Below are 27,305 nucleotides of genomic sequence, written 5' to 3'. Positions count from 1 at the left end.
GACCTGCGCCTCCACAAGCAAAACAATTATTTCCTTTTGGTCCCTTAGGGTTTTTTGTTTTTTGAACCATATTCATCATACATTGAGGAAGTGTTTCTCCCTTTAGGGCGGCTGCCAAAGCAATCCCTTGCATATAAGAGGGACCCACGTCAGAACATTGTTTAATAAAATCTGAAATGCTGCCAGTTTTTCTAATTGATCGAATCAAGTTCTGACAAACAGGATTGGCATTTTCGAAGGCTAATTGTTTAGCTAACATGTTAGCTGCATCCTCATCAGTTATTACCCTTTTTATCTCTGTTAGCAAGCGAGAAACAAAATCCTCATATGGCTCCTCAGGCTTTTGTTTTAAATCTGTTAAAGTGGAGGCTTTTCCTGGAGTCAAAGGCAAAGACTTCCAGGCATTCACTGCACACATAGTTACCTGCCATAAAGCCTCCTTTCCCATATGCATTTGCTGTTGGGCTGTATCATATTCTCCCTGGCCTAATAACATATCTTTAGTAATATTAAATTTATCCCTTTTCTTATTTAAAGCATGTTGCTTAGCCACCAATTCTTCATATTCTGTTTTCCAAAGCAAATATTGTCCTCCCGATAAACAGGCCTTTGTAACCTGAATCCAGTCATATGGAGTCATCCATCTATTTGCTAAGGCATCTATAAGAGTCATAGTATAAGGCGCCAACGGTCCGTAATCTACACAGGCCTTTTTAAGTTCTTTTAAAAGTTTTAGAGGCAAGGGATCCCAATATACATCATCATCATCAAAACCATCCTCAAAAATGACTGGAAAGCAGGCTGCAAAAGCATAATCATCATCTTCACCGTTTATTCTCCTATGTCTTTTATATTCGCCTTGACCTTTATTAAAAGGTGGTGGAGGTGGTGGGCCCCTAACATGTAAAGTTGAATGTCCTGACCTTTTTAAAGGGGGAAGTGAAGAACTTAAAAGTGCTGGTGGGGCGGTCGGTAGACGACCCAAAGGGCGCATATCCTGTAAATTAGGCCTATTTTTCTTAGTTTCTTGCATTGAAAAAGCACCATGGGGTTCATACTTCCTTCTTTCATAATCATATGCAGCAGCATCTAAATCATCCTGATCTGCAGGAGGCAATTCACCATCAAAAGGAGGGTTCTTTAACAAATTAGGCTTAGTATCAGTAGGTGACTCATTTTCCTCCTCTGAATCATTGTCATTAAGGTTACAATCTTTTAAAGCTGCAGCCAAAACCTTAGTATCTTTTGATGTTTTTGGGGAAAGTAACGGAGTACATTCATCCATTACTTCTGTAGGATATTTATATGGGTTCTTTTGACCTTCAGGCAAGGGGGCAATGCTCTCTCTTATGAGGTTCCATAAAGTAAAAGTATCTACTGGAACCTTCTCAGGTCCAAAATGACTGTAATATACTTGCAAAGTTTGCCCCACCTTTTGCCAGGTTTCTATATTAACTGTTCCCTGTTCTGGAAACCATGGGCATTGTTCCTGTACAAACTGAAAAAACTGAGTTAATTGCTTATTAGTTACCTTAATTCCTCTTCCATTTATCATATGTTTAACTATATCAATAAATAAGAGCCTCTCTTTGGACTCAGCGTGTCCCATCTTGACACCGCCTTACTCACCTTCCTAACCAGTATTCTTAACTGGGGGTCTGCAGCACCCTACGGTGAGACTCCTATCCGTCTGAGAAAAAAAAAAAAAATAATAATACTTACCCCTTCAGGTCCCTGTTCGGGCGCCACTTGCCGGGGACCAGCCCCAGCTGGACAGGTTTCACCCAAAGGGGAGACGGAGTCGGCGTGGACAGAGCACAAGACACCTCAGAGGATGCAAGGATCTGACAAATTTATTTTTCGTGATTCCATAGCATTTATACTATAAAATAATCTCACTTTCAATCTCAACAACCTCATTCCCACGCCAAAAAATCCCCCACACAAGTCACAAAACAAAAGCTATTTACATCAACAGATTACATCAGCAGGTTAAACCGGTTAAATAGTCTTCTTATCGCTTATAGTCTCTTTCATCCTCCGTGGCCAGGCACACCCCGGTCACAGTCCAGGTCAGGAATGCAGTCTGCGGTTTCATCATTGTTCTTGTACCTGTATGTTCTGTTCAATCAGCCAATTATTCAAAGCATAAACTCAAGCACATGATTCTTTTAGCAACTATAAACATCTACAGGCTGTTTCCTTCTTCCTTTATAATCGAAACTTACCTACCCTATCTAATTTGCTATATACCCACTGCAGCATAAAACCTCCCCGCCACCATACCCAAGTGTTTCCTAACATATCTCTAACTCCCCAGGAGGGCCAAAACTCATTCAATTTGCCTCACAAATGCTCCTATTGTATTTCCCTGAACCCAACGCCCTGGCCTGGAAGTGGGGATTTCGGGTGTAGCCATTAAGGGAGCCGGAGTAATCACAATCTTTTTTGGTTTTACCCTAAGTTGGGGTCTTTCCCTAAACCCTCCATCGGAGCTGGAAATATTTCCCAACACTAATAGCAATCCCATAAAAATCACCTTAAGCAAAAGCAGGGGGGAACAAGGGGAACCACGCAGAGGAGAGCTTTGCTTCTCCATATTTGTACCTGACAGTACCAGCTTTGCTTGGCACTATGGGTCTCGTCCGTGCTGAGACTCAAAGGCACTTCCTACACGGCTCCCGGCACATAATGTGTGTCTTTCTAGGAATTTATTCACTTCAAGTAAATTGTCTAAATCTTTGGCATGAAGTTGCTCATAATATTCCCTTACAGTCCTTTTCTTTAGGGAAAGTAGTAATGTCTCTCCTTTCATTCCTAATTTTGGTAATTTGTGTCTTCACGTTCCTGTTTTCTTGGTCTTATGTTACCAAGATCACATCCTTAGTAAGTGTTGTTAGTTTTGTGGATCCTATCAAAGAACTAGAATTTTGGTTTCATTGATTTTTCTCTGCTGTTTTCTGTTGACTGTTCCAATGAATTCCACTTTAATTCTTATTATGTTCATCCTTCTGCTTTATCCAGGCATAGTTTGCTTTTCTTTACTGGTTTCCTAGGGCGGAATATTAGGCTACTGATTTGAGACCTTTCTTTTCTAATATGGGCATTTTAAAGCTGTACACTTCCCTCTAAATATTGCTTTAACTGCATCTCATAAATTTTGATATAGTGTATTTTTTTTCATTCAAAATATTCTAAAATTTCTCTTGTGATTTATTTTTTGACCCGTGGGTTGAGAAGTGTGTTGTTTAATTTCCAAATATTTGGGGGTATTTCCAAAATTCTTTCCAGTAGACATCTCTAATTTAATTCTGTTGTGGTCAAAGAACATCTTTTGTATTAATCCAGTCTTTCTAAACATATTGCGAGTTCCAAGTCATAACCACTAGACCTCCAGGGATCTAGATGTACTGAGGCCTGCTTGGTGATGTACCACAGGTCCATCCCAGAGAGCAGCCTTTCCCCAAGGCCTGCTGTTTTGTTTAGTCTTGCCTGTGATCTTGTCTCCTCCACAAACTGCAGTCTCTGCTCAGTTTTGGATTTTGTTTTTCTTGTTTTTAAGCTTAGCTTCCTAGGGGTCACCCCTATGTCTGCCTAGCTCAGTGTTCAGCCAGTTACTGTTTGGAGGGGACGCTCAGGCACCTCTGACCGCTGGTAGGGCTTCCGTTCTCTGCTGAAGGAGCCGAGTATGGGCCGGGGCCCACGCACAGTTCAGGCTGTTTTCGAGTCTGCCCCAGCTTTTACTTTCTTCTGGGTCCTCCTGTGTCTCTTCTGTGCATGTGCACAGGCTCCACTGTCCAGGGTGTGTGGGGGGCTTGGGCCTGCTACAGCCTCTGCTACACGCATGCTCAGCCTCTGGTCCCCTTGGGACGGAGAACTTACCAAGCATCCCCTGCCCCAGCTGTTTCGTCTCATTGGAGCTCTGTAAAATCACTTGTCCACCGGTCCACCGCTTCTCCCTGACAGGCCCACAGCCTCAGGCTAGCGGGCCCACTGAAACTGTCTCTGTAATTCGCAGTGCTCTAAAGGGCTTCTCAGCCTTGGCACTACTGACATTCTAGGACGGATAATCCTTTGTTGTAGGGGGGCCGTCCTGGGCACCGTAGGATGTTTAGCAGCAACCCTGTCCTCAGCCCGCTAGATGCCAGTGCACCCCCCCCACCCCGAGTGGTGACAACCAAAACCAGCTCCAGACATTGCCACATGTCCCCTGGAGGGCAGAACCACCCCCCAGATGGAGAAATACTGGTCCAGAGCACATCAGTCGTAATTTGGCAGAAGTCTTTTTTTAACCAGAAAGGATCATCTTTTAGGTCATGATATATATTAACGAGAAACATGTGTACCATATTTTAAAGTTGAAGAGGCACACATCTCCTACGCCCAGTGCATTTACCTCCGCTCACATGTGGGAAAGCAAACCACACAATACTCCCCATCCCTCAGCTTAACAAAAGTAACCGAACATCTGTTGATCAATAGTGCTGACGGAGCATGCGCAGAGCCTGTAGTTCTTTAGCTCGTTAGGTCTGGGATCGAGCTGGGAGGATGAGACAAGTGAAGAGGTAGTGCTTTCTGTAGACACGTCTCACGAGCGCGTCATCACGGGGCAGCAGCGCGAAAGGCTGCCTCTTCCGTACGGAAAAAGAAACCTTCCCCTGCCGGCAGGAAGGCAGGATAATGCCACAAAGACACCCACATTGTGACCCCCCGGACCTGTGGGCGTCACGTGGCAAAAGGGGTCTTTGCGGACGTGATGAAGCCGAGGGTCTTGAGGTGGGGAGACTGTCCTGGATTATCCAGGTGGCCCAGTGTTTTCAGAGGTCCTTAGAAGTGAGAGAGGGGGAAGCAGAGGTCAGAGCGACGCCTTTGCTGTCTGGGGCCCGCGGGCAGGAATGCAGGCGTCTCTAGAAGCTGGAAAGGGCAGTGAAGCAGATTCTGCCCGGGGCCTCGAGACGGAACCAGCCCCACCTTCAGCATAATGGGACCATTTCGGCCTTCTGCTCTCAGGAGCCGTAAAACAATCCGCGTGTTTTGTTTTAAGCCACCGTTTGTGGTAACTTGGTGCAGCAGCAACAGGAGACCTCCACACAGTCCGTATGAAGCGCGTTCAGTTTCCCAAGCCGGTGGGTAGTCCGTCACCAACTTCACCTTCCCTCTCCAGGGAGGCAGTCTAGGTGTCGACCGGGGCTCTGGAGTTGTGTCCGAAATGCCGCGGCTTCTGTGTGACCCCGCGCAGGTCCCCGCTGGGAAGGAAGGGGGACAAGGGCCCATCCTGGTCCCGTGCTGTGGACTTAAACGAGGCCATGCCCCATAGATTCCTGCGGAAGCCCCCGCAGCTGAGACCCCCGTCAGCCTCAGCGTCACCAACCCCGGCCCCCTCTGCCTCCCCGCAGTGTCTCTACGGTGGGGTCCTCAGAGGGACCGGCAGGCAGGCCTTCGGGGCCGTCGTGAACGCCGTCACGTACTACGTCATCGGCCTCCCGCTGGGCATCGTGCTGACCTTCGTGGTCGGGCTGGGGATCACGGGTACGTGGAGTGGGGGGAGGCGGGGCGCCCCGGGCGTCATCAGCCGCTCCCACCGTCCCGTGTCCTGCAGGCCTCTGGCTGGGCATGCTGGCCTGTGTCTGCCTGGCCGCCGCGGCCTTCGTCACCTACACCGCCTGCATGGACTGGAAGCGGGCTGCGGAGGAGGTGAGTGCCGCCCCCCAAAACGCCAGCGGCGCGCCTCAACGTCTCCCGTCATGGAGACGGTGCGGTGTCAGCGGCGCCCCTTCCGGGTACCCCCCCAGACCCACAAAGGAAACCTCAGCAGCCCGACTGCCAAAGGCCAGACTAAAGCCAACGGCTCAAACTCGTCTGAACGTGGGTGAGCCCCGAGGGTGCTGGGACCTTGGAAGAGGCTATGGCAGCACCCTGTCACCGTCCTCTCGGAAGAACTGAAACCTCAGAGGCATTAAAGCCACAGCTTAGGCTGCAGGCTGAGCGTGGAGGGGGTGCTCTCGGACCGAACCCCCGCAGAGTGGGGGTTTGCCTTCGTGGGTGGATCCAGGCCTCCTGACGTCTGAGAGAACGGATTAACACAGCCCTGAAACACCACCCCTGTGAAGTCCCGCAGAAGGGTGAACACGGGCAGACCTCGCTGCACTGCGCTTTGTAGATGCTGTGGTTTCTGCAAGTTGAAGGTCTGGAGCGAGCCCGCATTGAGCCCGTCTATCGGCGCCATTTTCCCCGCAGCGTTTCTCACTTCATGTGTCTCACGTTTTGCTAATTCTCATCATATGTCAGACCTTCTCATTATTATCTCCTTTATGGGGAGGGGTGATCACTGATCTCTGATGTCATTATTGCAAAAAGCTGATGACCTGCTGAAGGCTCAGGTGATGGTTAGCATTTTTTAGCAAAGAGGCACTTTTTTTTTTTTTTTTTTTGCGGTACATGGGCCTCTCACTGTTGTGGCCTCTCCCGTTGCGGAGCACAGGCTCCGGATGCGCAGGCTCAGCGGCCATGGCTCACGGGCCCAGCCGCTCCGCAGCATGTGGGACCTTCCCGGACCGGGGCACGAACCCGCGTCCCCTGCATCGGCAGGTGGACTCCCAACCACTGCGCCACCAGGGAAGCCCAAAGAGGCACTTTTTAACTGCGGCAGGGACGAGGCTTTTTTAGACATGATGGGATTGTGTGCTTAACAGACTCCAGTATCGTGCAAACATCACTTCTATATGCACCGGGAAACCAGAAAACCCGTGAGTGGCTCTGTTGTGACATTCGCTTTATTGCAGTGGTCTGGAGCCTCCGAGGTGTGCCTGTGTGTGACCACGGCCTGCAGGGCACAGCAGAGGCCGGGGTGGACCGCAGGCCGACCGGACAACTCCGTCTCCTTCAGGTGCAGAAACGTGTGGGGCTGCCGCCCCAGGCCGCTGAGAGCACAGCCCCCAGCCTCAGACCCGGGCCTGAGAGAGCGGTCGTATCTTCAGGTAACGCTGCCCCGCGTGTGCGGGTGACTGGGAACCGCGCGAGCCCCAGCTGCCTTTCTCCCTCAGCGTGACAGTGACCTCCGTCCTAACGCCAGGAGAGTGACACTAACGTCCGCTATCTAAGAGGCCCCGGGAAGCAGGCCCCGTCCCTCCCCAGCCTGGGGGGCAGTGAGCCTCGGTTCCGTTCAGATGAGGGAGTGGGTTGAGCGCTTAGGTCTCTTCCCCGTCATCCTGCAAATGCAAAGGCAGGGGATGAGGTCAGAGCACGGGCCGTTGGACCCTAGAGCATGTTGTCAGCACTCACCTCCAGCCCAGGTGGGAGGCCTGCAGGCGTGGGTTGGGCAGGTCAGCCTGGCTCGACTCAGCAGCCTGCGGGTGCTTCCCGCCGACCCCCCGAACCCCACCAGGCGGCCGCTCTGCTGCCCTGGGGCGGGCGCTGGTTATCACGGCCCAAAGCCCCGGTTATCCCAGTGCCTGTGCGTCGTCTTGCGGTGGGGAACCAGCTGCAGACTCTATGGGTTTCACTTGTCACGAGGGAACGTGCAAAGGCAGCTCGACTAAGCGTTTCATACGTGCCCTGAGGTCACTGGTGAAGGTTAGGCATCACACAGGCTCAGACAGGCACGCGCGTCTGATCTCATCTCACCTTAGCGACAGCCTTTCCTGCACATCCCACATAGTTCTCTTCTCTGGTCGTGCCGTAGAGAAAAGGCGGGTGTCTCCTGCTGTGAGGGACAGGCGTTGATCGTGCACCTCCAAGCCACCCCCCACCCCACCCCCATGCTAAGCTGGCCCCTGTTTGCCTCTGCAGTGGCTACGGGCAGCTACCCTGGCGTGACCCTGACAATGTACTCAAGGCCCGAGGCCCATCTGGACCTCTTCGGGACTCCAGAAGCAGCCCAACCCCTGCCAGCTGCCCCTGGCAGACTGTCGGCCAAACAGCTGGCCATCCGCCGAGGGGCTGCTCTGGGGGCAGCGACGGGCACGCTGGTGGTGGGGCTTGTCATCAGGGTCCTGACTGCCAGGCCCTAGCAAGCAAGGAAGCAGAGTGGCTGCCCACCCCACATCCTCAAAAACAGACCTTTAGCCAGTGCCTCGTGTGATGTAACAGGTCTGAACTGCGGTTAACGGCTCTTTAGCAGACCTCAACTGACCGGAAGACGAGGCTCCTGGGGTTGCTACCATTATTCAGTAACGTAAATGGCTTCAAATTGGAGATTTCAAGTCAAAACAAAATGGCAAATGGCGCCGTTACATTAAGAAGTACATATTTCTAGGCCGAGTCTGCCGCCCAAGTCTGTACACAAAGCCTTTGTGAAGCTCTGGAAAGGGGGCCAGTGGGCCCCGCGCGGAGACCCCCATCTGCGTCCTGCCCACGCACCCGCCGCACATCCAGGCGCCGTGAGGCCCTGACCAGGGCCGGGCTGGTCACCTTTCCTTCAGTCCTCTCGTGGCATCCGCATTTTCACGTATCACAGACCTTGAGAAACACCTTTCATACGGTAGCAATAAGATACAAACAAGGGCAGTGAAGCCCAGATCGTTGGGCCACGTGGCCTCAGGCTGGAATCTGATGCTAATCCAAGTTCTAGGATGCTTTTGAGGCCTGGGACTCGGGACCATTTCTGGGCTCCAGCCTGCACACCGCCACCTAGTGCGGGCAGCCTGGCCCCTGTCATCATCAGTCCCTTCAGCGTCAGTAGCTATAAACACACCCACAGACAGACGGATTTATTGATCAAGGTCAATAGGAAACAAGGATGCAGAGTGCAAATCCTGGTTCTGAAGAGTCAACACGCCATGGATCCTGCTGCAGGCCCTCCGCCCACAGGAAAGCAGAAGCCTGCATCCTCACGTGACATGAAGACAGCTTCTGCACCCAAACACAACGACCAGGTACGGAGCACAGCAGAGGCACGTCACGTGTCCTAAGGTTGAGAGGTATTGAGGAAAACGGACTCCATGCTCAAGTAAGTTTGGGAAACAACACACATCGGCACTTCAAAGGTTCTGTAGGCCTGGGATCTTTAAGATGCTGGTGTGCTTTACAAACCCCTTCTAGAAAGGGTCGGCAGTGGGGCCAGTTTTTGTGTAAAACCTTATGGGATTGGTGTCTCGTGAACGTGCTTACAGAAATACTTGTTTGGGGTCAGCAGATGGGGAAGGAGGATATAGTTGGGAAAAAAAAAACCTATCTACTCTATAGATTATTTTTAAAAACAACCCACAAATGACAAAGTAAAACTTGAGAAAAATCTTCTTGGCTGAGAATTTAAAATGAGAAAAAATCAGTTAAAGAAAGGTGACCAACACCACCTTTCAATAGATAAAGGCAAAAAAGTGGATTTATAGTTGGAGAAAACTTGTGGTCAAAGAATTGTCTCCAACAGGGGATATCTGAAAACGAAGAACGTTATTACAATTCATGCCAATTTTACCAAATACAATGTATTTATTCTGAAGCAGAATATACTAGTAGACAAGTCAATCATTTTGCTTAATTAGAATGTTTAATATTTGCAAACAAATCAACGGACAAAGGATTAATCTCCAAAATATATAAACAGCTCATGCAACTCAATCTTAAAAAAAACAAACAACCCAATCAAAAAATGGGCAGAGGACCTAAACAGACATTTCTCCAAAGAAGACATATAGATGGACAAGAGGCTCAACATCACTAATTATTAGAAAAATGCAAATCAAAACTACAGTGAGGTATCACCTCACACCCGTCAGAATGGCCATCATCAAAAAAATCTACAATCAGTGCTGGAGAGAGTGTGGAGAAAAGGGAACCCTCTTGCACTGCTGGTGGGAATGTAAATTGATACAGCCACTATGGAGAACAGTATGGAGGTTCCTTAAAAAACTAAAAATAGAACCACCATACCCAGCAATCCCACTCCTGGGCATATACCTGGAGAAAACCATAATTCAAAAAGAGACACGTACTACAATGTTCATTGCAGCACTATTTACTATAGCCAGGTCATGAAAGCAACCTAAATGCCCATCGACAGATCAATGGATAAAGAAGACATGGTACATATATATACGATGGAATATTACTCAGCCATATTACCCATTGACAGATCAATGGATAAAGAAGACATGGTACATATATATACGATGGAATATTACTCAGCCATAAAAAGGAACAAGACTGGGTCATTTGTAGAGACGTGGATGGACTTAGAGACTGTCATTCAGAGTGAAGTAAGTCAGAAAGAGAAAAATGTCGTATATTAATGCATATATGTGGAGTCTAGAAAAATGGTACAGATGAACCGGTTTGCAAGGCAGAAATAGAGACACAGATGTAGGGAACAAATGTATGGACACCAAGGGGGGAAAGTGGTGGGGGGTGGTGGTGGTGGTGGGATGAACTGGGAGATTGGGATTGACATGTGTACACTGATGTGTATAAAATGGATGACTAATAACCTGCTGTATATAAAAAAAGTGTAACGTACAATATACCAAATGAAAATTCCGTATTGAAATTCTGTCTGAGCTCTTTTATGATTGATTATTCTGATAGTGGTTTAAGCAGCTGTTTCCTAAACTAGTCTAGTGATGGATTCTCACCACCTTGTCCTGTGATGCAGATGTAACATACTGCAGACAGCCTAACGGAGCAGTTCACTCAGTGGTAGATCACACGTTCCTAGAGTGAGTTACACTCTCTCACTGAGCAGCCAAGTCTTCTCAAGCGTGGAGGCGGGGAGGGTGCGGCCCCTGCAGCCCGGACCACCACCGGCCCCCTGCCCCGAGGGCTCTCCTTCAGACTTTCCATCTGGCTGAAGTGCCCCAGGCCGGGGTCCGGGGGGTGGGGGTAGGGGGTGGTGTCATCTCCCTGTGTCTTCCGTCCCCTTTGGCGGGGCAGCTGCTGTGGCTCAGGGTCCTCCTACAGACGCCCACTCACCAGCCCCTGAGGCTCTCAGGGCTGCAGAGCCGTCCAGGACAGGAAATGGTCCCCACGTTAAGTTCTGTGGACCCAATCTATTCAGAAAGGCATCTCTCTCAAGTCTAAAAAAGGGAAATTTACTTGCCTTGTGCTACAGAAATAAGAAACTTAGATTTGTCCTTGAAGAGCCATTAACTTGCAACTTGAAGGTCCTATTATGCGAGGATAAGTATTGTTATGAGTACTTTCAGGACAGCAGTAAAAAATGCCAGGTGGGTTTTGTAAGATGCAGAACTCTACAACTCCTGCACCCTAGGAATGATAGCTGATACTTGTATGAAATTGGCAACTGTCTTCCAGGAAGCCCTAGGATTTACAAGATGCTCTGAGTGAGTGACATGAGTCACAAAACCGCGTGTGGACGGCCGCACGGACCATCACAGACCAAGCACGAGACAGGACAGAGAGTGGATGAGAGAGGAGGGCCGACTCCCGGAGGTCAGGCTTTCAAGTCCCGACAGACGAGGGACAGGGAGCCCCCACACCTCAGTTCTAGTGCCTCGAACCCCAAGGGGGCTGGGAGACCTCGCCTCACCTCTCCGGACTGAGACCTGGAAGCCTGGGCGGGGCTGGGCTCTGGAAGGCCACAGGGTGATGCCCGCGGTAAGGGCAGGGTGTCCCATGTCCCCTGAGCAGCAGAGTCGCTGGGCAGGTTCTGCGAACTCAGGTTCTCCCAGCGCGCTCTCCCCTCCCCCAGCCCAGAGCTCTAGGGATGGGGGTTCTCCGAGTGTCTCACTGCTGGGCGGGCGAGTGCTGGGCTTTGGCTGAAACGGTGAGTTTTATTAACGGTGAGTGGCAATGACTTTTAGGTTTGGCGATGGTGCATTTGCATGCTGTCTTACCATTTCTGGCAGGATTTCAAAATTACTGGTTCATTAATTATTTGGTAGAAGGATAATTCGGTAGAGAGGATGACGCGGCGGCACGGGTCACTCTTCAGTAGCATCCAGCCTGGGGGGGAGAAAGGAATCTGGGTTACCACCGGTTTACAATGTCCCCACCAGCCCTGGAACGTGGGCCCAGGATCGGGACCCTGACACGTACCGTCTGTCCTAAGGACCATGTCAACAAGGCCCACAGATCCCTAAGGAGTCTTAAGTGCGGCCGGGCTGCGGATGACAGGTCATGCCCTCCCCCAGTGGTGAATTTCACCAGTACCCACTGAGGCTTAAAGAAGCACGGCCACAACCGCAGAGGTCAAACGTTGGATTTCATTTTCAAAGGCCCGATGACATCGTTCAATCTGAACCTTTTATTTTCCTCAACTTTTTTCCCCCACTCTGAGGCTCTGACATGTTCCCTTTGGATGGACAGTTTTGCCGCTTTCAGTTTCCCATTTTAAAATGTTCCAAATCCATTCTAATTCTAGTAAAGTGAATTACTAAAATCATATTCAAGCACATAACAAAATAACTACTAAGTGCAAAAAGCAGTTTCAGAAAAATGTCTGCAGTTACCGCCAGTAGATTCCTCAAGTAAATGGACAGTTTAGGCTCAGAGTCATTTGTTTAAAAGGTGATTTGATAAGAAGCGGGTAAAAACACAGAGAGAAGAGCAGAGAAGCAGCAAAGAGGAGAGAAACCCCCAAATCTTTACGCCGTCTCACACTGAATCCAAAACAATCGGGACGACGAACACACGGACTCCCAGTAAGGAGCGCAGAGAGGTGCGGCTGGAAGCGGCCTGGACCTCCGGGTGCCCGTGCCCTCGCTCTCTGGGCTCAGAAGAGGCCTCGGCCGAAGCCATAATTAAGTCGATCCCAGAGCCCAGGATCAAAGCCATATTTTCTTGTTCCCAGCCGAATAAACGTTTTTATGCACTGCTGCTTCTCTAGACCCTACCAGAGAAAGGCTTGTCTGCCAAACCCTTTCGGGAACTCTGGGCGGGCCACCTGGCCTGCCCTAGCCTGTGGGGCACGGGACATTGCACCTGGGGGAGCCCTCCTGGGAATACGGGGCACAGTCAGCCCGCACCTCCGAATTTTCCATGAGGCTAAGAAACTCCATCCAGACCAAGAAGATGCCTGTCAGGCTGGGGACCCACGTCTCGGGGAAGAAAGATAGGCTAACAGTGACCAGAGACCCAAGCGCACCTCCGACCTCAGGAAGAAGCGGAAGAAAAAAACCCAGAAAGTTCTACACCCCACAAGATGTTTTGATTCACTAAGTCTGCTACATGAATTCTAAAGTCGAAGTTTTAAAAAAAAAAAAACGAAACAACTCAAAACCAAAATAAATAGCGACTTGGAGCTTTTTATAAGATTATTCTCAAATTCTGAAACAAAGGAAGGTGACTATGAGTGGGTCAGCAGGCATGTCCTCTGGGACAGCTGAGTGCATGAGACCATCCTTTTCTGGAAGTAATGAATGCTTCACCCAGACCCAGCTAAGCCACGACCTCTAATCGTGAGAGTCCAGCAAGCCGACCTCACCCTTGGAAACCTGTGGCCAAGTTAAGTTTTCACACTCTGACGCTCTAGGCCATGGTCCAGAACGTCTGGAGACATTCTTTTTCTGATAACGCCTAAGCCTCCAAGTGTAGAAAAACAAATGACTGGAAGAGAACACACCCCAAGCTGGCCCACTTGACAGAAAGGAAAGAAACAGCCCAACCTCCTCTCAACAGACAGGGCTGGGTTCTGGCGTTCCTGGCTCCCAGGACGGCACAATCTGTGAACTGCCAGAAAAATCAACAGGGCCTTTCTCCTCAGCACAGCCTGGTATTTCCGAGGAAACCCAAACGATCTCAGACGTGACCGGTAGGTCCAGTTCCACCAAAGCTGTGACACTGTAAGGTGAGCCGACCCCCTTTCAACATTTCAACAAAATACAGATATGAACACAGCTGTTTCCATTAAATGCTTGAATCTGGCCCCGCCCCGAGGATACGGACCGTCCTTGGACACTGGCCGTCATGAGGGTCTCTTAGCAAGTCCACGCCCGGAACGGCCAGTCACCAGAGAGAAACGCCACAGGCCAGCTTCCCCCAGCACAGCTGCTTCCCCACCAGCCCCGTCCCCGGCACGCTGTCCTCCACCTCCACGCACACCGGGTTCCTGCACACCCAGGAACCAAACTGACACTCAGTCACCAACAGCAAGAGGGTCAGAGGGTGAGGCGGCTCGGACTTCGGCAGCACGCTCGACGGGGCTCTGAACTCGCAGACCAGAGGCCGCCACACGCCCCCTGTAAGGACTGAGGCCTGTGGGCTGCACGGTCCCTGCCGCCGGAGCACAGAGGCAGCCGGGGATGCCCGGAAAAGCAGGGCGGCCCAGCAGCCTGAAGGTCCCTGACCTCAGTCTTAGGCTCTGGAAGTTAATAGGAGAGAGCTGCTTGAAAGACCGGAGGTGCTCCCGAGACGCAAGAGGTGCACCTGGAGGCGCCGGGCGCCCGAGTCCTGGGGACTCACCTTCATGAGCGCTGCCACCACGACGCCCAGGAGGGCAAGCAGCAGAAGCCCGAGTTTCCCTCTGTTGAGCCGTTTCAGGAAGAACAGTTTGGCCCAGTCCACCTTCGACTGGCTATTGGGAGGATACCGGAGTTTGTTTGCGCCTTCTCGCTTCAGGCTTTTTAATAAACAGGGACGCTGATGCGAAAAAGTATCGAAACTGTGTTTTCCGTGATACGCTCCCATCCCACTGGACCCTGAAATAAAGGAACAGACGAGACGGGCTCCGCTGTGGGTGATGGCGCTCCTTCCGTGCACACGGCGCCCCGGCTGCACCCCTCCACCGGCGCACGTGGCTCGTTCCAGGACGTCCTCCTAGCGCCCCCCGCACGGCAGGCCCCTGGCACAGGACGCTCTCCGAGAGCAGGGCAGGGACCGGCAGCTCCCGGGGTGCTGGCTGACACTGATGCCAGGGACCAAGCTCACTCTCACCAGAGCCCCACCTCCTGAGAGGGAGAGGGGGCTGGGCAGGGCCCGAGCGGGACTCCAAGTGGTCCACTCCAAGAGCCGCATGTGCCTGTTCCCGCCGTGGCACGTGCCTGAGCCACTGCTCCCCCAGGCTCCTGGAAAGTGCCCAAGGCCAGGACCGTGGGGTCAAGCGGCTGTGTGGCAACAGGCCTCTCGGACCTGTGCTCCGGGACCGTGCTCACGTCTCTGCTCGGTCACGTGAGCCGGGCGGACGAGCACGTGGCACAAGGCACCCGGCGCGCAGCTTACTGGGGCCGGGCCGCTGGGGCATCACCTAGGTGACAGCTGAAGCTGCAGGAAGACTCTGTGACGTGTGTCAAGAGACGTGCATTTTAAGGAAGAAAATCTAAACGACAAGCCAAAATGTGAACAGTGCTTATACCTCAGAGGCTACTACATTTTCCCTTGTAACTTTCTACAGTGTTTTGTTTGGTTTTGCCCCTTTAGCCCCAAAAAGCAAAGGGACGTTCAAGCCCTTGGCTGCTGTCTGCTCCTGGCGCTGTGAGCCCGTCACGTGCTACCTCATTCGATAAAGGACAGAGGGCATTTATGAATTCAACTGAGACCTGATTTTTGGCCTAAGAAATGCCCTGAATCTGGGAGAAGATCCATAAACCAGTGAAGCAACGCAAGAAAGAACAGTCATTACAGACTGGGGATGGAGAGCAGGGGGCGGGACAGAGGTGGACCCCAGGCAGCGGCTTGCAGGGGCAGTGATCGGGAGGGGGCCTCACCCACGCCTCCGAAGGGCAGGGAGCTGAGCATGAAGTGCATGATGACGTCATTGCCCGTGACGCCCCCGCTGGACGTCCTGTCGATCATTTGCTTGATGAGCTGAGGACGAGAAGGAACAGAGGCTCTGGGTCAGTCGCCGCTGGCCTGGGACCCACATCCTCCTCGAGGCTGGGGGCACTGAGCGAGACCCGGATGACCTGAAGAGTTGGGCCCATGCACCCGGGCACACCCCAGTGCTGGACCCCCGGGACCACAGCCAGGGCCTTTCTTACCAGGGATGGTTCAGGCTATATTCCAGGTTTTAAAAATTGTTAATATTTCTCTATCTCTGCTTTAAAGGATGGCATGTGATTAACAGGTATCATTTCGTTTCTAGGAAATGTAAAAAAGATTCAAGATTTCAGAGGTAGCATCCTATTTTTGAAGGAAATCGCTGGTTGGCCCGGGACGTGAATGGGCACGATGACACTGGACTGGTAAATGTCACCTCCCCTGGCTGCTGACCCACCAAGTCCTCTGTAGCAAAGGTCACTGCTGACCCTGGGACCGAGCCTGACCCGCCGCCCCGTGCCTGGGCCGCAGACCGCAGCTTCCACTCTGTGGTCATTTCAACCGTCTGCCTGTGGTCATTTCACTGCCTGTGGTCATTTCAACCGTCAGACCGCTGTGTGCCACTAACCCATTCCCAGCTGAGCCCCGCACGTCCGGTCTTCCTGGACGGTCTGTAGAGATCGGTACCACGCCAGCACCGCCAGCATCACCAGCTCTAGAAGCTGCCCCGAGACTCCCTGCGTGGCCCCGGCAGAGGCTCTGCAGAAAACACCTGCCGTGGGAACTCCTCGACCTCACCTGGCTGCACCCTCCCTTCCGAGTTTTCCCCTTTCTTCAGAGGCTCCTGGCCCACTGGCCCACCTTGAGGCCACTGTCCCTTAGCAGCAGCCGGTCACCTCAAGGTGCATACGGACAGGCCGCGTGGAGGGCGGCGGCAGGGCTGCTGGGCCTGGGGTGGTCTGCCGGCCCGGCTGGGACGGCAACACCACTCCAACCACAAAGCCCCGTGGCTGGAGAAAGCCAAGTCCGAGGCTTCCCAAGCACCTCCCTCAGCAGCGCCAGAGACACTGCCCTGCGGGCCGCGGACGCCGCGTGGGTGAGAGCCGGGGCTCTACCACAGGACCACCTACAGATCAACAGCAGAAGCGCTTCTGATGCAGGCGCTCAGACGTCTCCCAGTGACATGGCAGGTGTCTGTGAGTCACCAGGCTTGTGACGCTCGCCCCGAAGACTCAGCTCTGACCCCAGGGAGTAAGGGAAGGGTCACAGCCCTAACCCCAGGGCCTCATTACCCAGGACTGGGGGACTCTGGCACCAGACGAAATAATCAGCATTTGCTGTACAGCAGAGAAGGAGCATGGCTTCTGAGAGCGAGCTGCATGCTGGGAAGTTTACCTTAGTGTTATGAGAAAACACGTAGAAAGCCAGGGGCTTTTCGCGTTCATTTATGAACTGTATGGCTTCTTCTGCATTCTTCACAGGCACTATTGGAAGAATTGGTCCAAAAATTTCCTCTTGCATCACTTTGGTTTTAGGATCCACATCAGTGAGTATCGTTGGGGCTGAAAAATGAAAACGCTCAAGCAGGAGACAGAAATGCCAAACTCTCACCTCACGTCTGGCTCACTGGGTCACCCACCCATCCCTTCCCCACTCCCGCCCAGGTGTCGTCTACTGAGACAAGTCCCAAGTACGTGGGTGAAGCGTGCAAATATTACATCTCCATGCATGTGCATCAGGGATCCTTGTGCAAACCCAGGGGGAGATACAGGCTTGAGTAAAACCTGCGCGTGTTTAACCCTGTTCAGCACCACATTCCTGCGTCTTTCTGTGGATAGGCCTTCCTGGGAGCACAGAGGGCCCCTCGGTGGACCAAACCAGTACAGCTTCTTAATAGAAGTACGTTCCTGCCTGTGATCTCTTTGATCTTGATTACAACTGCGTCAGGTTCAGAAAACGTAATGAAATGGTGGGATTCCCTAAGCCTTATCTCAGCGTTCCGTCCACTCTGGGGAAAGACACAGACCGGAGGACGACGTGGATCCTGAAGAGCTTTGTGGGGTGTCCAGTGTCCACACCAAGAAGTCCCCAAGCCGCAGTGCTCGGGGAGACCCTGCGGATGGGCTGGAGGGTCGACTACAGGAGAAGACACCTGACAGAACAAGCGTGCTCTTGCCTCCACCCACGGTTACGACCAGGTTGTCCTGGAGGCATGGCACGGGACGGCTCTCTCCAGCACGCCCGGGGGTACAGAAGCCGCTGCCTCAGATCTGCCGCCCGCGGCTTCCCTGGGCCAGAGAGGTGTCCATCCCCCTCTGCAGAGCCACGCGCTTAGGTGAGGTGACCCTGGACCAGGTTGGGGGAAGCTCCTAACTAGTCTGAGCTAATCACGGCCGACCTTCCCTCTCACCACTCATGGGCATAGAGGCAGGCAGTCAACATGCTGGGCCGGCAGGACCCAAAGACGAACCCCCATGGCTCTGGGGGTGTTACGGAGCCGCTGAACTAACAGGCCGAGAGCATACTTTTCTCCGTACTGTTTAAGTCCCTTAAGTTCTGTTTTTGAAAAGTTGGGGTTTTTGGTGATGATGAGAGGAAACAGGTAAACAGATTTGCGGAGCAGCTTTTTCGCCAACTTCAGGTGTGATCTTTTTTTTCAAAAAAATAAGTTTGTTTATTTATTTATTTTTGGCTGCGTTGGGTCTTTGTTGCTGCGCGCGGGCTTTCTCTAGTTGCGGCGCGTGGGGGCTACTCTTCCTTGCGGTGCGCGGGCTTCTCGCTGCGGTGGCTTCTCTTGTTGGGAGCACGAGCTCTAGATGTGCGGGCTCTAGATGTGCGGGCTTCAGTAGTTGTGGCAGGTGGTCTCAGTAGCTGTGGCACGCGGGCTTCAGTAGTTGTGGCTTGCAGGCTCTAGAGCACAGGCTCAGTAGTTGTGGCGCATGGCCTTAGTTGCTCCGTGGCATGTGGGATCTTCCCGGAACAGGGCTCGAACCCGTGTCCCCTGCATTGGCAGGAGGATTCTTAACCACTGTGCCACCAGGGAAGTCCCCATGAGTGATTCTTCCCTCATCTTAGGTGTTATTTTAGATAAGTGTGTTTAAAATTCAAAAGTGATACATACTCGTGGCAAAAAAACAAAGAACACAACAAGAAAGTCAATAGCGAGGTCAAGCATGATGGGTGAAAACGTTCTTTCTGGAACAGGACTGCTGTCGGCTAGCTGTGCGATTGTGGTTGAGCTATTTCCTTCTCTGGGCTGTTTTCCCAGCCGTAAGCTGGAAATAACTACAGAGTCTGGTTCTGCTTCTCAAGGTTGCCAGGAAGAAAAAGTTAGATAAAATACGTGTGTAAATACAAACAACTAAATAGAGTTACTCAACGTATACATATATAAAGTCATCTTTAACTTGCTTGTAACAAAGCAGTATACCAGAAAGCAGTATTTAATAGCTTATTAATCACTCTACACCTAATAGTTTATTCAGTGTCGGGAAAGAGTGTCAATAAAAACTGTTGAGCGGCCCCTCCCTACAGGACGAGATGAGTCTCCGTTACCTATGTAGCGTGTGGCCTCATCGGTCTCCCCGCCAAAAGCTATCTTCTGTCCTTCAAGCAAACCTCGTATCCTCTTGAAATGACGAAGGTTGATGATCCTTTCGTAGTCGGGGGATGCTTTTACGTTTTCTCCATAAAATTCCTGTTGAAAACAGCAGTATCTAGTTGTCACCAAAGACCCATATTTTAATTTCTTTAATAATTATAAAATTCACCATGGCCCCAAATCTGGTTTTGTATCCTCACAGAATCCAACCCCCCAGCCCCCAAATCCTTTAACAGCAGTGAGACTAAGCTCTTTGGCAGGTCAAGGACAGGAGTTAAAGCACACACACACGTCTCCCATTTTCCACGGTTCCGGGGGTTGGCATGGGTCCCTCCTGGGGGTGGACACAGAGCAAGTGGGGGGGTCTCGCCCCGTGTCGGGGCCACACGCGCGCTTGCCTGTCAGCTCTGGCTGCTGTCCTGCGAGGAGCTGGGTGGTGGTGGCAGAGGCCCTGTGGCCTGCAAGGCCTAACACACTGACCGCCTGTGTGTTTCCCCTTTTGCAGAAAGGGTTTGCTGAGCTTTGCGCTATGTCCTCGTGTCAGGTCTTCTCTGGACTGGCACTCCCAGCAGTCACAGATAACCGTGAGACCACTCAATAGATCAAAACACAGTCTTGGTAAGTCACCCAGAGTAAGAGAGCCTCAGAAGCCAAGCAGTCAGCCCCGCGGGAGCTCTCAATCTACTCTCCAGCGGCACTGAGCACGGTCCGCCCCCGCACCCGCCTCGAACCCGGGAGGAAGGAAGCTCCCGGGCAGCGTGTTGCAATGTGTGCTCTGGGGCCCCAACGCCGGAGCCACAGGAGTGGCGTTCAGCGCTGGCCGCACCTCAGCATCACCTGGAGACCCCAGCCCTGCTGGACCACCGTCTTCGGAGCGGGGGACTGGGGGCTTTTCTGAAACGGCTCCCGGTGACCCCCAGTGGAGAGCCACGGCGATGAGAGAACACACGCCTCCTGGAAACCCAGTTCCTCACCACACTCACCCGAGCACGTCCCCAGCAGCCCCAGTGTCTTCCCAGAGTCGGGCCAAGCTCCCCTTTCACGCTCTCCTTGTCCGGCCCCGTCGCGGTCCCGCCACTAACGTCCAACTTCCACGTCACCTTGCTGCTCACCTACGTCACTCCTGGGTGTTCCAGAGCCTTTCTTTCAGGGCTCGGTCAGTACCCGGCAAGTGAACAACGGTGGTTCCAATAGTTTCTCCACCCAGGGGGCTCCCACCGCTGAGCTGTCACAGCTTCATCCCTTCCTTTCTTCCAGTCCCAGTCCTACGTTCCTTCTGGCTCAGCTCAGGACACCACCGTGTAGCCTTCCTTGGTCCCCTCGCTAGAGATGGCCATTTGAAACGCCCTCAAAGACTGATGGCCGCGTCAAGAGTGCACGTTCCTCGAAACTGCTGGCTTCTGTAAACCGCCGGCACAGCCGAGCACCGCTAACCTCGATCGCCGCACCGCGGCGAGGGCCTTGGCCACACCGCAGAGGCCTCGCGATGTTCTCCCCAGACCACACAACAGCTACTGGGCTTTTTTTTTTAAGGTCCGTTCTACACCTAACGAGTTGTGCCGTCCACAAATCAACTGGACAGTGTCAGCGTGTGCAGCACCAACCTCACCCTGCTACCACGCTACGAGAGCACTTTGCATTAGCCAGGAAATCAGTTCAGTCACCTGCTCCTGGAATGTTCCCGGGAGGGGGTGGGGCGATGCCCCCTGCAAACATCTGATTTCACTCTGTATCCCAGTGAGACCAGTGGACCCAGAGGTGGGAAACACGAACCTTCACGGCCTCCTTCACCTTCCGCACGATCAGGTCCTGGAGGGACGGCTCGCAGAGCACGTAGTCGGGGGCGATGCAGGTCTGGCCGCAGTTCATGTACTTGCCCCAGGCGATGCGTCTGGGAAAAGCAGGAGCAGGCAGAGTTCAGTCCCCACGCCCCTGTCACGCACTTCGGCGCGTCTGAACGTTTTTCAGCTAGCTGTCAAGATTACTAGTACGTATACGTATTTGGTAATCTTGATAAAAATGTTTCGAAAACTCATCTCTATATCAGTTGGCTGGAACTGAGGACGCATTTTCAATTGGCGTAGGCTGTTCTACAAAGCAGGGAAAGCCTCCTGCCAGTTCATGAGAAACGTTACTTTATACGCAGGGAAGCCACTGCCTGCGGCAGGAAAAGAGAGAAACAGCCTCCTGACACCCTCCTTCTCCCACCCCGGCCGAGAGGACATCTGGGAGGACAGGGGTTCCACAGACAGCACGGCTCCTGCTGTGGCTTGGTCCTGTTGCAAGATGCCAGGTACAGGCAGGACCAGAAGCCCTCCCCAATCTGGGACGCTGGGCCCGGGCTCGGATGGAAACCCACGAACCGGGGTCCCCTGTTCCAGCAAGTAGACGTCTACTTACAGAGCCCACCCGGAGCCCGGCCGACGCCCCCCGCTCCCCTTGTCTGAAGGGAGGGAGAGCCACGCCATGCCAGCACAGTCAGCTGTGGGTTTGGGCGCTTCCTGTTAGCTGAACTGATTTAGCGGAGACAACCCGAAACCTTGCATCTTCTGGTTCTCAGATGCAAGATGCTATTATTCTCATCTCAGTTAAAAGATGAGAATTATTGGTTTTATCAATAAAGGAACTCAGTTAAGAGATCAGCATAATGCCCTTTCTTTGGAAATTTAAAGATCTTATTAGGCACACAGGATCCCTGGCATTACCTACTGGCATTACCTACTTCCTGGATCAGCTATCAGAACAGTAAAACTTCTTGCCAGGTCTATTATCTAGAGAACAGAAATAGCTTTTCCTCATCCTGAGGGCAACTGTGTGATGTCACAACCTCGTGTTCATCTCCTCTGGCTGTGGCGCCAAGGCGTGGTTTGTGAAAGAGTTCTGGTCCCTGTGAGGACATCAACGGCAGTGCCCAGCGAGGAGGTACAGGGCATGCCAGCCTGCCGGGGGAGTCCAGATAACCGGTCTCACCTGCAGGCAACGTCCAGGTCACAGTCTTTGTCAACGTAACACGGACTCTTCCCTCCCAGTTCAAGGGTCACCGGGGTCAGATGCTTGGCGGCGGCTTCCATGACAATTTTTCCAACAGTGGTGTTTCCCGTGTAGAGAATGTGGTCAAATCGCTGCTTCAGAAGCTCCGTGGTTTCCTCGACGCCACCATTAACAACCGTGTACAGGTCCTTAAAGAAAGACAAACACTCGCATCACCGAAGGAATCCTATCGTCTGACGTAAACACGTAACATTCAGTGAAACCAGGAAAAGGTGGAGACTGGCCCCGGGAAACCACAAGACGGGGGCTGGGAGAGGGGAGGGTTGTGGGAACGTGGCCACTGTCGGTGACCACAGGACAGGCCCCAGGCGCGTCCACCCGGACGTCCTCTCTGCACGCGGCTCAGCGTGGGGCTCAGGGCACGGGGGGAACCGAGTAACTGCGCCCGAATGTGTGCAAAGGCCGGCAGGGGAGCGCTTCCAGGGGCAGGTCCAGGCTGCACCTGCGCCCCGTCATCCTCTGGCTCACGTGCCTGCTGGCGGCCACCCGACGCCTCTGAGCCTCAGCCTCCTCTTGTGATGGGGGGACGTCACAGCGCTTTGCACTGAACCCTCATGTGCACCGTGCAACCGTCTGCAGCTATCGCACGGGAGAGGATAGTCACGGTGTGAAGAGCGGCGGCGGGACACCGAGCACAAGCCGGCTGGTGGGCCCCGTGTTTCCCCTCCATCTCTACTCACAGCTCAGCGGCCCGACAGGCGTTTCAGGCTTTAGCTCGCCTCCGCCTGAATCCACAGAGCCTGTGTGGTCGGTCCCCAACAAGCCGAGGGAGGCAGGGCCGCAGTGACGACCCCCATCCGGGCAGAGTGAGACAGTGAAGCATCTGCCCTACCTCACTGCCTTCACCGCCCTTCTGCACTGGGTACCCCAGGCCCTGGGACAACACTGCTCCATGGCCGCCGTGGCAGGGATGAGCCAACACGGGGAGCACGGCTCCTCGAGAACCGGAGGTGGCTTGTAGACCGCTGTCAGAAAACGTGGCCGACTACAGGTGCGACGCTGCACAGCTGCGTCTCCCTGGCAGGCACCGAGGACCCCTCCACGCAGAGCTAACGGCCCCAGTTCACGTGGCGTCACAATCTCCTCCACGTGGGGCACCAGACCTCTGCTTCAGAGATCGTCTTTTCTCCACCGCTTCCGATACTCTTTTTTTTAAAGGTTTTTTTTTTTTTTGATGTGGGCCATTTACAAAGTCTGTATTGAATTTGTTATAATACTGCTTCTGTTTTTTGTTTTGGTTTTTTGACCGCAAGGCACGCGGGATCCCAGCTCCCCGACCAGGGATCGGACCCGCACCCCCTGCATTGGAAGGCGAAGTCTTAACCACTGGACCGCCAGGGAAGTCCCAGCTTCCGATACTCTTCAATGCCAGCACTGTAACTCTGAGTGAGGGTCCACACTCTGGGTCAGGAGGCCTTTTTCTTTCTGTAGTTTTCGGGCCACAAACATGCCCGTTTAAATGTAGACGTGTGTTCACGTAACTGTACCTCGTGAAGAGCGCCCAGCACGGTACCAGCCCCTCAATAAATAACTCACTAGAAGGATACATCTAAAATCACGTCAGATCCAAGGTTAATGCGAAATGCCAGATGGCAGCGGAGGCTTTCTTAACAGCAGGGGTGCCGATAAGGCCACGGGCCTGACCAAACTGTGTAACTACAGTAGCTGAACTATTCCACAGTTTTTTTGGAACTTAACTTCTCTTGTTAAGCCAGCCGTGGGAGGCTGAGGGAAAATGAGTGTGGAGGCCTGACCACCAATGACGCAAGCCAGCATGAAGAGCAGAGTGTGTGCCAGACGGACAGACAGACGTGCCAGAGAGGGGGCAAGGTCCTCTTACCTGGTCTAAGTACTGAGGGAGGAGCGTAGCCAAGGCCTTGGCTGTATTTTCACTTACTTCAGAAGGCTTGATAATCACAGCATTTCCTAAACAAAGCAAAAAGCAGGACGTTGTCTAGTACTCGAGCGATTCTAACATCCATGAGACGGAGCTCCTGTGGGGAGCACAGGCTAAGGGTTAATTCCTCTGGTTATTTCTGGCTCTGCGTTCTGTCTTCCTCACCACAGGCGTGAGCGCTCGCCCCTCTGCCTCTTTCCCAAAGGCTAACTCCTCAGTGCTCACCACGTAGGTCCTTGACGGGAGGCCCCAGCCAGGCTCCCCCAGGCCTCTGGCCTTCTCTCACTGTTCTCACTCCCACCCTTGGATTTTCCTTTTGCCCTGGGATTATCGCACAGACAAGCTTTGCCCACATAAAGCTGTTGGTCTGGATCCTGGTTAACTGAGAAATGAATCCCTTGGCATTTGCTGTAGACCCAAGCAAGCATGACTCCCAGAGCCCTTATTTGAATGAAGAAAGGGGTCAGACAGAATCAACTGGTTCATCCAAAGCCAGAGGTGGCAACTGAAACCACATGACGCTATGGACGTGTGACTCCAAACCTGGGCCCGTGGACTCGCGCGTGCCTCTACGCCCTCGCAGGTCCATTCTCCAGGGCCCCGAAAAGCAGTCACCCCACAGATCTCTGGAGCCCACTGAACAAGTAATAATAACGTTTATGAATTCTCAATACACTGCTGGTGCAAACCAAGGCGAGCCACCACAGCAAATGCATTTAACTAACCACTATCCTTAACGTACAACCAGTACATTAAGGACGGAAGCTGACGCCAGACCTGCAGCGATGGCTCCTATCAGAGGCTGGATGGTGAGGACAAAGGGGTAGTTCCAAGCTCCGATGATCAGCACGACTCCCAGGGGCTCTGGCTGGACGTAGGCCTCGTCCAGCATGGTGACCAGGTTCTTCTGAGCTGGTTTAGCAGCGGCCCATTCAGGAAGCTTCTCCAGCACAAGTTCAATTTCCCCAAGCACGGTGATGACTTCTTGACTGTATGCGTTGAATTCGCTCTGTTACAAGAAGGTCACAGTTAACCTTTGTGGGTATGACACACTTGGCCCTGAATGTCAGAAGCATCGGGCCAGGGAATTCCCTGACGGTCCAGTAGTTAGGCTTCTGTGCTTCCACTGCAGGGGACACAGGTTTGATCCCTGGTCGGGGAACTAAGCCTTATGGCAATGCAAAAAAAAAAAAAAAAAAAGGCATCAGGACAGGCAAACCTGTCAGACTAGCTGGTTCGCCATGCAGATTCCTGTGTGTCCTCCAAGCCCACAGTAAGGACTTGCTAATTCCCTTCTTAATATATTCAATCCCTTTAAATCTTTCTTTACTGATCCAAGCCATTTAAAGTCAGGCTTAAACGTTAACTGTTTCACGAAAACTTCCCTAATTAATAATGGTGTGCCTTGATCACACTTTATAAACCATAGTCATTATGCTTTCCTCTATATCTTAACATTTCAGCCTTAATACACTGGCTTAAAACTATAGCCCCACTTTCTCTGTGCCTGTTCGGTTTCCCAACCAAACTTAAAGCCCTCGAGGGCAAGGAGTTTATTGTACTTCTTTAGTCATCCTATATATACACCCTCGGAAATGCTTGTAGAGTGAATGAGTCAAGACTTTTTTGGGTATCTTCCTTAAATCCACCGCTACTATTTGACATCACAGTTCCTCTCCACCAAAAGTGCTATACAGGAAGTTTTAGAGTTCCTGTTGTTACTACTGATGTTACTACCCCTCAAAATAATCTTCCAGGGGGAGGGGCCGAAGGAGCCTAGCAAAGCCAGAGCAAGGCCTTGTTACCCCTGAAATGAAGAGAAAAATTAGAAACAAAGTGGTAACAACAGTGTTATAAAACATAGGGGACCATTTTTAAACCCGAAACACTCCCCCAAGACCTTGCTACTCAAAGCGTGGTTCCATTGGTACATCACCTGGGAGCTTCTTACAAAAACTCGGGCTCTCAGACCCCCTCCCCCCAGACCCAGTGAAGCATCGTCTGCATCGTAACAAGGTCTCCGGGTGACTCGCGGGTGCACAGATGTGGCACCTAACATCATCGAGGGAAATCCGAGCGCAACGACGACAAGCAAAACCCTGTGTCTGCATAAGAAACCGCAAAGTTAAAAGACAAGAACCCGACTCGGAGGAAGAGGCCTGCAATACACGAAGCGGACGAATGACCCATATCCAGGGGAAGGGGAAGGGAAAGGGCCACAGCTGCCCGCGGAAAAGGGGCAGGCCGTGGAGCGCAGGTCCCGGGGGCGCACCTTGCTCAGGTCGGCGGCGATGGCCGCCAGGATGTCCCTCTCGCGCTCCTGCACCATCGCGCGCAGGGCCTCGAGCTGCCGCCGCCGGAACGTCAGGGGGCGCGAGCGGCCGGACCCGAACGCCGCGCGAACCCGCTGCACCTCGCGCTCCATGGCCAGTCCTGCGGGGACAGGGGAGATCGGGCGCCGTGCGGGGTGAGCGGGCCGGACGCGGAGCCGCCGGGCGGTGCCTCTCCATCCCCGCCCCCCGTCCCCGGGCCCAGCGACCCCGGCCGCACCTCCGTCCCGCCGGCGCGCTAGCTCCGCCGCAGCTAACTGCTCGCCGCAGCTAACTGCTCCGCCACCGCCCTGCGAGCCCGGGTCGACCCCGAGCCGCGCGCCGATTGGCCGGCGTGGTCCACGTGACCTGCGCAGGCCGGACGCCGCGTGGGCCCCGCCCCCAGGAGTCGGCAGGCGAGGGGGTGAGGACGGCTGGGCGGACGGCTGGGCCGGACCGGGCTGGGGCCGGGCCCCGCGGTCACGACCTCGCCGACCGGGCCCCGTGCCCAGCGGCTCAGGAGGCGTCGCCCTTACGCCGCGGCGCCCCTCGGCCCGCCCGGCCCGCTCCCTTCCAGCTCGGAGCCGCGGGGACTCGGCGCCCAGGTGAGTGCCCCTCAGCAGCCCCGCCCCCACGCCCTCCTTTACCCTTTACCAGCCGCTCTCCGGGCCGCCCCCCCCAGGTCCCTGCCCCCCCCTCCCTAGAGGGGCAGCTAGCTCGGACCCCCCCCCCCCTGCACCCACGTGACAATGCCCGCGGCAGCTGGGTTCTCCCCTCGCTCTCCTCTGCACCTGCGGAG

General features: G+C 53.2%; 2 protein-coding genes across 6 annotated transcripts in view; one reads left to right on the top strand and one right to left on the bottom strand.

Annotated features, from left to right (window-relative positions):
• LOC309838224 (multidrug and toxin extrusion protein 2-like) overlaps positions 1 to 8,017 on the top strand; it is a gene marked incomplete at its 5' end in the record, with an annotated part of 26,429 nt that extends 18,412 nt beyond the window's left edge. Inside the window, 4 exons of the mRNA XM_082679246.1 lie at positions 5,397 to 5,529; positions 5,600 to 5,694; positions 6,887 to 6,977; positions 7,789 to 8,017. Coding sequence (XP_082535372.1) covers positions 5,397 to 5,529; positions 5,600 to 5,694; positions 6,887 to 6,977; positions 7,789 to 8,009 — 540 coding nt within the window. The 3' untranslated portion in view covers positions 8,010 to 8,017. The remainder of the gene's footprint in view (positions 1 to 5,396; positions 5,530 to 5,599; positions 5,695 to 6,886; positions 6,978 to 7,788) is intronic.
• On the bottom strand, positions 6,773 to 27,305 carry ALDH3A2 (aldehyde dehydrogenase 3 family member A2). 5 transcript variants are annotated; one of them, XR_014298333.1, is made up of 13 exons: positions 26,748 to 26,825; positions 26,470 to 26,630; positions 24,975 to 25,206; positions 24,141 to 24,226; positions 22,220 to 22,428; positions 21,023 to 21,140; positions 19,204 to 19,345; positions 17,044 to 17,210; positions 15,597 to 15,696; positions 14,356 to 14,591; positions 11,790 to 11,898; positions 7,624 to 7,702; positions 6,773 to 7,208 (listed from the first exon to the last, which is right to left on the bottom strand). XR_014298333.1 is itself a non-coding variant. In XM_082679245.1 (11 exons), exons 2-11 carry the CDS (start codon positions 26,620 to 26,622, stop codon positions 11,884 to 11,886), a joined length of 1,458 nt encoding a protein of 485 aa, XP_082535371.1. In that variant the 5' UTR covers positions 26,623 to 26,630; positions 27,250 to 27,305; the 3' UTR covers positions 9,469 to 11,883. The 5 variants fall into 5 exon arrangements, 2 of the variants coding, with proteins under 2 accessions (XP_082535371.1, XP_082535370.1); XR_014298332.1 differs by having other exon boundaries at positions 6,773 to 7,702; XR_014298334.1 differs by lacking the exons at positions 6,773 to 7,208; positions 7,624 to 7,702 and adding an exon at positions 8,227 to 8,905.

This window comes from Grampus griseus (genome assembly GCF_964374135.1).
Source record: "Grampus griseus genome assembly, chromosome: 20".
Classification (NCBI taxonomy): domain Eukaryota; kingdom Metazoa; phylum Chordata; class Mammalia; order Artiodactyla; family Delphinidae; genus Grampus; species Grampus griseus.
Note: the sequence above shows the minus strand (reverse complement) of the source record. Positions and strands in the feature narration are given on the sequence as shown.

Bases quoted from the DNA above. Each gene is read 5' to 3' on its own strand.
- ALDH3A2 (XM_082679245.1), bottom strand. From the start codon at position 26,622: ATGGAGCGCGAGGTGCAGCGGGTTCGCGCGGCGTTCGGGTCCGGCCGC. The intron at 24,227-24,974 runs GTCTGGCGTCAG...TGCTTTGTTTAG, and splicing joins GATAGGAGCCATCGCTGCAG to GAAATGCTGTGATTATCAAG. The intron at 21,141-22,219 runs GTGAGACCGGTT...TGCTTTTCCCAG, and splicing joins GACCTGGACGTTGCCTGCAG to ACGCATCGCCTGGGGCAAGT.